The following is an 11,683-nucleotide window of genomic DNA, read 5'->3' as shown; positions in this document are numbered from 1 at the left end:
AGCAGAAAGAGGTGATGTCCTGCAGCTCCTCCCTGGACCAGCCCCTTCCCCAGGTTCTCAAGTCAGGAAGCAGATCAGGGCCCAGGAAGAACTCCACATTCTTAAATTGAGGCCAAAATTATGTGGGCAGAGAGTTTGTCATCCTAAGGCATGGACTTGGGCAGAAGGGCTTCTCCATCCCGTGGCCTCCAAGGATGATTGCTGGTCAGCGGCCACAGGCACCTGAGCCTGTTTCATGGGGCCCCTGTCTCTAGAAGCAGTGAGGTGTGCTGAGGACAGGGCTGCAATCCTGGTTTTGCCTCAATTTGCTGGCTAAAGGGCAAGTGCCTTCCCCTCAATTTTATTATATGAAAAATACATAGGCCACAAATCAACAAATTTCACTGCTTTATGAACATATTTCCTCTTAAGAATTCTAAGTAAATAATAACTTACAAAAGTTTAATTTGAAATGCTCTCAGTACCAATCTGTTTTGAAGACCCTATGTCAAATAGCTCTTAATAACCTTGATTCTAATATTACTTTAAAATTAATTTATTTTTAAGGAGAAAAAATGGAATTAATGAATTGTGTGTTATATTTTGTGTTAAAATAAGTGACACTAAGATCTGTGTAAACCTTTGTTAAAAAGTTACGCTTCAAGTATGGCAACGATTAAAAATGCAATGTTTCTTTTTTTTCTGCAGTCATCACCCTAAATGATTCTGACTTCTTATTTCGTATCAATGAGAAAGCAAAGTGGAGTGTGGGTCTGCAGAGAAAATAACTGAATGTTTTATATCGTTTTGAACTGAGATCAAAGAGCAGTAAAAAACAAAACCAAATTTATGATTAGTTCTAATTTACTCAATATCTTAGAATTTGAAATTTTTATCTCTATTTTTTTTGTTGTTTAAAAATAAATAAAAGGTAAGACTCAGTAAATGAAGACATAATTCTAGCAATGGCCTAATTATATATAAATCATATATATCCTTTTTAAATTTCCTTCCATAAGCATTTCCTCCTGTGACCATTGGAAGTGATTTGAACTTAGGTGTCACCCCAATGGCAGGGGCGTGATAATGGCACAGAAGTGTAATTAGCATTTTTCTTTGGTTCCTCATTGATGCAGTGAAGAATCACAGAAAAGATTTATTGAAAGTATATTTTAGAAAGACAAAGCACGCTCCAAGGAGGAACATGGTTTTAGCGAAGAGAGCTATAGCAACCTAGAAGTGGGAATACCTGAATTATTTAAACTGTGATCAGTGGTTCCAAAGTCATTCTTAGGTTATTGGCAGTGAAGTCATTTTGATTGGCACATGGCTGCTGTATAACACTGCCTAGGACGTATGCGCTTACTCAGAATTCTGTTATAATTAGATTCATGAACTTCCAAGCATAAATATGGTATTACAATGACAGTATAATGAGCATTTGGTTGTGGGCAGATTAGGGTAGTATCTTCTGCACAGGCATCTGTGGCCAAATTAAACCAGCTATAGATTATGGCCCTCCTGTCTTTTGTCTCTTGGAATGCAGAAGGGATTCTCAAACTACCAATGGAGTGTTCTTTGGGTGGTCTCCAGGCTGGGCCTCTATTTTTTTGTTCTCCTGACGCTCATGTCTGGCTAGCTACCTAACACTCCTGTGTATATATTAACGGAAGAAATTTCACCAGTGAGTATGCACTTTCAATGAAGGTTCATGAAAATAACATTCTACATAAATCCTCCACTGTCAAATCAGATTACAGAGGAAGCTGTATATTGTAGTTACAAATATTAATAATTTAAAAAATCAAAAAGAATTAATACAGGACAAAGAACAACCTTTATGTATATTTCACAAGGGAAGATTGATAGTGATGGAGTCCAGTGGAAGTGCTAGAGGTAGTGAAGATGGTAATTTCAGTATTAATGAAATTAATGGTATTACTAGTACATTTTCTCTAGCATCCAAAAGAAGAAAGTTTATGAAGGAAAGTGAAATATTAATTTGTTCAAATTCTTCTGAGAAGTTCATTGAGGGGGAGATTAAGTGCTGAATAAAGAAGATAGCAATAGGTTAACAATTACCTTGACAATATAAGAAAAAAATGATTTTAAGATTTATCCAGAAGAATATAGCAGAAGATCCAAGATCTCTTTTCCCCTATAGAAAGAATATTGTGGTGTCTTCAGCAATCAGATGCTAAATAATAACAACAATAACAATTATAATATTAACGTTTTCCCAAACTAAAAAACAATAACCATTTAGGTCTCAGCTTACTTTTGATTTTTTGAATAATTTGACTAGATGTGAAAACTAACACTGATAATCAGGTGGATCTGCCTAAAACCCATGTAAAGGCCAACGTGTCCAATCTCAGATTGCTACATACCACTGCTCCTTGAATTTCCATCATTCTTCAATGGCAAATATATGAAAAGTCTTGAGGATGTAAACTTAAATTACAATAAATCTTTGGTGGTTAACTGACCCAAGAAATCAATGCAATACAAATTGTATTGCAATTTGTATTGCAAAAAACTTTGATTGTTGAGACCAGACTGCCTACCAAGATACCATCAATATCATCTGCCCAGAAAAAAAAAAGCAAGAGATTTTTTTAACCAGCTCAAGCTGTGTATCTAATGGACCACTGGTAATGAAATTTTTTCGGAGCTACAGAGTCATGACATCTTTCAAAGCAGAGTACAACTAAAGAAGATACATCATACCTGAAAGTTATAAGGCTTCTGTGTCTTACTTCTTGGAGCTGATATCTGTACATCGCTTCTGCAGTGTCTAATTCTTTCCTAGGCGCTGTCGTAGCTACAGATGCAAAGCCTAGAAGAAATTTCCTGAATTATTTAGAGAAGTCTTCTCTGATCACATTTTCTAATACTATGACCTTCAATCTACTTACTTTGTCACTCAATATTATATGCACACAGTGATTTATTCATTCATTTAACAAAAAAAAATATTGAACATCTACTATCTGCCTGGCAATGTTCTAAGCACTGGAGATATAGCAGTGAATACAACAGAACTGATGCTTTCATGCTGCTTATATTCAAATAGAAGGAGATAACACCAATAAACACACAACGAAAGAACTATATAACAATTCAGTTGGTAAGGGAGTGCCTTGAAGAAAAATAAAGCAATGTCCAAGCTTAAAAATGGGGGTTGCTTTGCAATTTCTGCAAGGGCAAAGCAGAAAGATCATAATTAAAACATTGTTAAAATGGCAGGCAGGAGTTAGTGTTAGCTTGAAATATAGTGGTGGCAGTGGAGCTGGAGATTCTGTATGTGTGAGGGAAGAATCCGAGGGCTCACAGATGGGTTAGATGTAGTGTTTAGGAATAAAAAAGAGGAGAGAGATGATTCAGGATTTTTTGGTCTGAGTTACTGGGATAAAAGTACTATTAATTGAGATATTAAAATAAAAACTGGAGAATTAACTGGTATGAAAGGCAAAATCTGAAGATTAGTTTTGAACATTGTAAGTTTAAAATGTATACATGAAAATGGCAGTAGAGAGTTTGGGTAAACAGTTGATAGACAAGTATGAAATGTAGGAAAGAGGTCAGGGTAAAAAAACATAGGTTACAAGAATATGGCTAGTATTAATGAAAGGCTGGATGGGATCGTCTAAGAAGCTGATATAGATAGAGTAGGTATAATTAAAGAGAAAAGAAGGACTCTGCAGAGGAGATAGAAGGGATGTCCAGTAGCTTAGAAGGAGAGTTCCATGCAAATGAAATTGAGAGACGGGGCGGAGAGGAAGGGAAATAGATACTTATAGTTGTATATACTTTTACAATGAGGCATTTCAACATGATTTTGTGTAATTCCCCAGCTAGATAGATCTATTCAGGTACAGGTATAGTGTAGACAAAAAAGTGGATTTAATTGCAGAGGAATAGCCAAATTATATTAGTCAAGACATATAGCTGTGAGAGGAGACACTAATTTCACTATTATTGTGATGTAAGGTGATTCTGCTGTTACCGAAAGAATTTTACAATACCAGCCCAATTGGTGCTCATATAGACAAAATCATTTTTTAAAATATAATTTTTTGCTTCATTGGATTTTAAGGTACAGTAGGTTCTATATTTATACTCATTAACATTCTCATTTTATCTTCATTTAGATTAATTCAGTCATTTGCTAGTTTGACCTATATTTTGAATTAGGTTTTGTTAATACTAAATCAGAGTTACAAACTATGACCTTAGTAAGTAATTCTTTTTTAAACCTTGAATGAATAGCAAACTTCCAGTATTTCTAAAAACACCATTGAAATTTACATCTTCTTGTTTCTAAGTAAAGATGTTAAACAGACTTCCTATAAATTACGTAGCTTTTGTGGTGAGATCAAGGGAAACGTGTAAAAGAAACGGATGTGTGGAAGTTACATGCTTATTTGGTTGCGAATGAATTCTGAGACTTTAATGAAAAGCGAAAGGTAAGTTTTCTAAAACCTCTCCGCTTGAAAATTGTTTCATCATTGAAAGCAAGATTGTGAAATATACTCTTTATAACTGGTTTATCATATAGTTAAGGCTCATTATTGTTAAAGACTTATTAAATCTCTCCCTTTTAATATCTTGTGTAATTATATACTTATATGATTTTATAATTATATTTTTATAGGTAAAATGATTTATATTTGATGCTTATATCTAAAATTAGACTACAGACTCCAGGGCAGGGATGATAGCAGTCATCTTTTTACCTCTCTTGGGTCTTACTTTTCTGATAGTCATTGAGAAGCATGGGACTCTCATGTTTTGCAGTTGAAAGTCCAGAAAAATAAAGATATTTCCTATTTTATTTATCAATTTAATATTGGATATGTTCTGTTATATTTCTGGACACTAGATCCTCATTGATTTTGTCATTTCATCATATTCAATTTCAGTACATCTACCATTCAAAATAATTATTTGGTCAATGAAAAAAATTATGTAAATATATAGCCTCAGCCACAATAGTCGTAATAATAAATTTTGTCTTCCCAGAACCTTTCTTTCTATTTCTTTGGAAAAACCATCTGCTCACATAATATGTTCTTGGGAGGTTGTCAGTATACCATTCTCATGATTAAGATGATTACTTAAATAAGAGCAGGTAAAGATGCTGATAAAATAAAACATGGATCTATATACTTTGACCTCAGTAAGTAGAACCATGCTTGCTTTTCTATTGTATGAGTCATTTTGTGGTTTCCACAAATGTGATAGGTTTCATGCAAAATACAAATTTTCATTTGTTTGCTGGAGAATCAAAACATTCATTATAATCATCCTCCCCAAATGTCAGATGTAAAAAAAGAGTTGGAGAAGCAGCTATCGTCAAGATACAGGCTGCAGAGAAATCCCACATTTCCTCTTTCTTTTGTAGTATTGCTCTTAGGAAGTAAAGATTGCATGTATCATCCAAAAATAAAAAAACAGAAAGATCACAATGAAAATTTACTTTTGGGGTAAGATATGCCCCCAATATTTCTTCAGACTGTGCTGCAGTTCAGATTCTTCAGGAAAAACACTCTGACATAGAGGTTTACATACAGAATGTTAATTAGGGAAGTATCTCAAAATTGACCTCTGTCGGTGAGAAAGAGAAACTCTTATCTGGGCAAAGGGGAACTTTGAACTGTGATTCAGTCTTGACAAAAGCTCTAGCTAACACTATGGTGAACTCTGAGGCTGGGTGGCCCTTAAGTTTGTCGCGATGTAAGTCAAGAGGTCCAGGCTTTTATTTTTTCACATGAAATAGTAATTTGTTGCAATTGGTCCTTAGAGAGTGTGACTTTGAGAAGGTGGTACTGTTTGGCTGAAAGTCATACTATAGAAATTCAGCTGAAAATCTTAGGATATCAACTTCTATCAGCTGAGTGGATGAGTGCTTCAGGTCAGAGAGGAGACACTACATTCATTGCAGACGGAAAATCACTTTCTAAATCAAAAATAGAAAATTCTAATACACACGCACACAATATCTTGATCAGACTCTTTTTTAGGGCTAGAACTATATGTTTAAATGTATATTAAAAATACCTAGGTAAACCCCCCACACAGATTCCAGAAACTGACTTAATTATTTCAATTTTCTCCTAAATCCACTCTTTAATCTCTATCTTATTTAAGGAATATTGCCCATGGTTCTCTGAATCAAAACATGAAGACTATCTCTGACTCCCCCCACCCCTCTGCATCTCATCTCCTTAAATTTCCTTATCCAGTCAATTATAGTCTGTATTTACTAATCATGTATTTAATTCAACAACTTTCGTTTATCTCTTCTTCTGCCACACTAGTCTTGAATATAATCAACTGTCTATGGTAACAGTTCAATCCAGTCCATCTTGTACTGCTCAACCTGAGTGATACTTCTAAAAATGAATGTCTGATCCAAGTTATTCAAAATGTAGAATGCTTTAGAAACTTGCTTTTCTATTGTACCTTTAAAATAGAAACTTGCTTTTCTATTGTATCTTTTCTATTGTATAAGTACTTCTCACTGTACTTAGAATAATTCTAAACTATTTAACAGCATTTATTTGGTCCTTTGTAATCTGTCTTTGTCTATTGTTTTGCTCTTTACTCTCACTTTCTTTCAGCTTAATGAATTTCAGTTCCTTAAATTGGCCATTCCCTACTCTCATCCCTGAGATTTGTATTATTTGTCCCTAGCTAAAAAGCTCTTCCCCTGACTCATTCATTTGGAAATTTTCTGTTCATCTTTCCTTCTCATAATAAATGTTACTTTTACAAAAGGGTATTCTTATACTAGGGTAAATTCCCTAATATATTTTTATAGCTCCCCTTATTTTTCTTATTAAAATGATAAACACACTTCATTGTAATTTCATGTTTATTTGTCTGTCCAGACAGCAGTAGGAATGGTGGTATTATGACCTACAAGTAACTATTCTTTTATAAAATCAACAAGAACAAAATTGTCAAAACCAACTTTACAGAATGCTGAAAATTAACCAGAGACTTGCAAAATCTATAAGAATTTATTGAACGAAATAACTGAATCTCATTAAGAACAATTGTGGAGTTTTGACTTACTCTATTCCCATCCTTTTCTTCTCAGTTTTACAGTAACCTTGAAAATCAATAGTCTTGCAACTACAGTGCTGTGGAAAACAGTAACATAACAGGAACTGAAGGAGGCAGGAAGAATCTGGAGGTCCTCAAAAGATGAATCCCAGACTAGCCATTATTTGAACTATCTGGCATTTCCCTGGAAATTCCCACCTGTGGGGCATTTCTTCTCTTGAACCAAAACAGTCAAACAGAGCTTGCTCGATGTAAACAACCTTTTTCCTAGGGGCATTTTTCAAAAACAATCAGTGCCAACTGCTGAACATTATAGCTGCTTGCAGTGAATAAAAGTTGAGGCAAAGAAATGACTGATTAAAAAAAAAACTTAAGAGGGAAACTTGGCAGATAAGATGTTCATAGAGGGGCTTTGAAGAGATCTAACATGTTGCTAAGAATACAGAATGCTATGAATGTGTAGGGCTGTGCAAAATTTGATGGAAACATTAATCTATACATCCATCAAGGTCAATGAACTCAAAGAGAATAAATTCAAAAATATCTTCTACTAGATACACTATAATTAAACTATCAAAAAAACAATGACAAAAAGAGAATCTCATATGCAGCAAAAGAAAAGTGTCTCAATATGTGTGATCCTCAATAAAATCAGTAACTGATTTCTCACTAGAAAGTATATAGGCTAAGAGGCAGTAGAATGACATATTTAAAATCTGAAATGCTGAAAAGACTGTCAATGAAGAATTCTATATTCATAAAAACTATTTTCTTAAAATAAGAGAAAGTAAGGCATTCCAAGATAAATAAAAAGTAAGACAATTACTTGATAGCGGCCCTGTCCTACAAGAATGCTAAAGAGTGCACTGAGGTTAAAATAAAAGGATACTATACAGTAGCTTGAATTCACATGATAAAATAAAGAGAATTGTCAAAGGTAACTATAGGGTTAAATATAAAAGTGTAAATTTATTTTTTATTTATAACTCTATTTTCCTCCTATCTTATTAAAAAAACATAATGACAAAAAGAGATAATTACAAATTTCTGTAGATGCATAATTTATTAACTTTTATGTATAAGGAATGTTTAATGTATACAAATGTAATATGTATAACAACAGCACAAAGGAGGGGAGGGAACAAAGCTATAAGAGTAAAGTTATGGATACTATTGAAAGTAAGTTTGTATTAATCTGAACTGAATTGTTATAAATTGATATTAATTATACTCCGCAGAGGAACCCTTAAGAAAATAACTGAGAAAAAAATATATAGTAAAATGAAACAAGATAATTAAATTGTACACTAGAATGTATCTATTTAACACAAAGGAAGGCAGTAATAGACCAATAGGGGCATGACGAGACATAGACATATATAAAACAAATAACAAAATGGAAAACCTAAACATTAACAAACTAGTTTATTGCATTAAATATAAATGGATTAAACAACCTAATCAAAAGGCACAGATGGACAAAAGATATGATCCAACTAAATGCTGTTTACAAGAGACATTCTTAGTTATATACAACTAAGTACGTGTACAAGAGACATTTTAGATTAAAAAATTAAAAATGAATAAAAGATATGCAATGCAAATAGTAACTAAAAGAGAGCTGGAATGATACACCAATATTAGATAAAATAGACTTTAAAAAAATTATTAGAGACCAAAGAGGACATTTTACAATGATGAAAGTTCAAGCTATCAAAAAGACACAACAATTTAAAATGTAAATGCATCTAAAAATATAACCCAAAATGCATGAAGCAAAAATGACAGAATTTAAAGGAGAAAGAAAATCAATATCATGATTGTTTCGTCCAGTTCTGTAGGTCTAGTAGCTATTTCAGTGTTTGGTACAAAGTATAAAATACTCATTAAATGAGTAAATGAATAAGTGCAATGCAGTGATATACAGCAATTTCTCTGCTTGGCAGCAGTCAATCATTAAATTGCATTCATTTATGATTTTTAACCCAAAGCTTTAACACTTGTAACACATGATATGTTAAACTTCTCCATTTCAAGTTTTTACTACTGATGTGAACTAGCTCTATTTTGTTTACTTTTTATCTAATCTTACCACTCCCCACCTGCTTCTTTAAAATCTACATCACAGAAAACCTCTGTGGGGTTTGGACAATAGCACTTTTTAAAAAAAATTTTTCAAGTTATCTGATGTGGTTTAAAATTTCCTGTTAGGAGACTAACATAAATGTAAGCTTGGGATGTAAAGTTCCAGAACGTGAATATAAAGATCAGTAGCAAAGATTTCTTTTTAGCAAATTGTTTTCAATAATAGTTGCAGGTTATTAAGATTTTCTACCCAGTAAGCAAGTCTTCCCTTCATCCTTCTTAATAGGAATTACAGTCTACTCAGGCATTCACTGTGGCTATGGTGTTTCAGGGGCAGTAGATATCACCCTTTAACTCAGAAGATAAGTCCTAATTGTTCTTTATAATTATAGTGATTTTAATTCTTTGTCAGGAATTGAATTATGAAAGTCCAGTGAGGTATACTAGCTAACACCTGTTTAGTACCAGCTTTCAGCCATGCACTATTTTATGCATGTTACATGTATTAACTCATTGAACTTTTACAACTACAAATATAAATATTTTTATTTTAAGATTAATACAATTAAGATTAATAGAATTTCTCTGATAAAGAGAAATTGAATAGATTATCTGGAATAGACTTTTTCAGAGCTATACTGCATCTAAGCTAAAACACTGAAATTACTAAAGGTTCTGGTTCATATGTGAAGAACCCGAGAGGAAATACTCTAATAACTAGAATGTGATTATCTCCAGGTAAGAAGAATAGGAAGTAGGAAGACTGAGAAAAGAAAGTTATTTCAAAGGATATGATAATAATAATGGCCTGAATGATGTGAGAATTTGACCAAGCCAAGGAAAAACAGAAATGCTTTCAAAATTCTAGCAAATTGCCACTGACATATCACTTTTATTTCATCCCAGTAGTAGAAGTAAAAGATTAGATATTAGAGAGTAATGCATATATTCTTCTTCACTATTTGTCCTTGTGACTTTCGGAACAGATAAAGCCATTTTGTGAATGTTAATGGAAATAATTCCAACTAACGAACAAGATTAGGGAAACAGAAAGACAGACAGCTCTTGAGTCCTTGAACTATTTAAATTACCATCTTTGAATGTATCAGATAATAATGTTTAAGCCATCTTGAGTCAAGTTATCTGCTATGTGCATTCAAATGATCATAAGTGATACAGACACCTTATCTCTGGCTTTGTTGTTTCAGGAGAGAGTGATTTCTTATCATTTTAGTCAACTAACACATATGTTTTGTTTCTTGTAGTTAAAGTCATCTTTGTTTTTATTGGAACACAAGACAAAATTCAAAGATATCAAAGAAGAACAATAAGAAGACATGGAATCATCTTGAAGAGGAATTTCACTATTTAAGAAGTAAAAGATTGAACATTGAGAAACCATGAGTAAATTTCTGTTTCCATTATGGCATGTTACCTAACACCTCTCACCCTCCCACCCCCACACACACATTTTTACTGATTTAGAACTATGTGGACTGCCCTAAATTCAAAAACACTGAAGATTTATTAAAGTAATAGCATTCATGTGAAAAGTGAATCACAGCTTGGAGAAAATACTACCATAAAGGTGAGTATTTCAATGTTATTATGGTTTTGTCTCAGGGCTTACTGCAGAGTGTTTGATGTGGGTGATCAATTTAGAAACCCTAATAGAAACCCTATAATTTTTCTGATTAGAGAAACCAGGGGAAGTGTGTTAGTTTGGGTCCTCTGAGAATTAGACTCCAAGGAAGGATTCAACATGCGACAGATTTATTAGGGGAAATGCAAGTGAAGACAAATGAGAAAGTGTCCAGGGAAGAATGTTAGAATCATCATATTCTACCATGTGAAGGAAAGAGAGAAAAAAGGAAGTTTGGGTGAAAAACCTTAGAATGTAAGTTTTTAAAAATTTTATCAAGGCTAATAGGGGTCCTCAAAGCACAGTAACCTATCAAAGGAATTCCACATCTCCTGAGAATGGGAGTTTCTCAGTATCTCTCCAGTATATCATTCTTTGGCTGAGAGAAGCCTATGAGAAGTACGGCTTTGGTATAAATGTGATGATAGACTTCAGAGGGGGAACATCCGATGTCATCATATTTCCACAGGTGAAGATATGAGAGACCTATTTTCATGATTGCCACACAAAAGAATCAAGGCAAATATAGCTACTAGAGAAAAAGAGAGTCCCAGAAAGGAGAAAGCCAGAGAACGAGTTTTCATAATCTATGTATGAACACCATAAAATACCCAGGCTGCCCCCCAAATAAGGCATGTGCAAGACACATTCAAAGCAATGCAACAAAGGTCTAAAGAATTGAAACAAGATTTGTGCTACCCATCCACAGAAGTTAAGCCAGAGTTCTAGTTTGAATCTAATGGGTCTTTGAGCACTAAAATAAAAATAACAACATATTTTAAAGGAATATTCAGATGAATATTTAGAACCTACAGGGAAAAATTATCAGTGTCATATCATTTTAAATATACATGTGCTTAATTATATAGCTTCAAAATACATGAAGGAAAATTTGACAGGTTT

At 33.4% G+C, this 11,683-nt stretch overlaps 1 protein-coding gene across 1 annotated transcript in view; it reads left to right on the top strand.

The window, feature by feature from the left end:
- The window catches only part of LOC120611712 (C-type lectin domain family 2 member B), a 49,300-nt gene extending 37,897 nt beyond the window's left edge, over positions 1-11,403 (top strand). The window contains exon 6 of the mRNA XM_039874291.1: positions 10,404-11,403. Within this exon, the coding sequence (XP_039730225.1) occupies positions 10,404-10,510 (107 nt within the window). The 3' untranslated portion in view covers positions 10,511-11,403. The remainder of the gene's footprint in view (positions 1-10,403) is intronic.
- The last annotated feature ends 280 nt before the right edge of the window (positions 11,404-11,683 follow it).

Source organism: Pteropus medius, unplaced genomic scaffold (genome assembly GCF_902729225.1).
Source record: "Pteropus medius unplaced genomic scaffold, Ma_sr-lr_union100, whole genome shotgun sequence".
Lineage (NCBI taxonomy): Eukaryota > Metazoa > Chordata > Mammalia > Chiroptera > Pteropodidae > Pteropus > Pteropus medius.
Note: the sequence above shows the minus strand (reverse complement) of the source record. Positions and strands in the feature narration are given on the sequence as shown.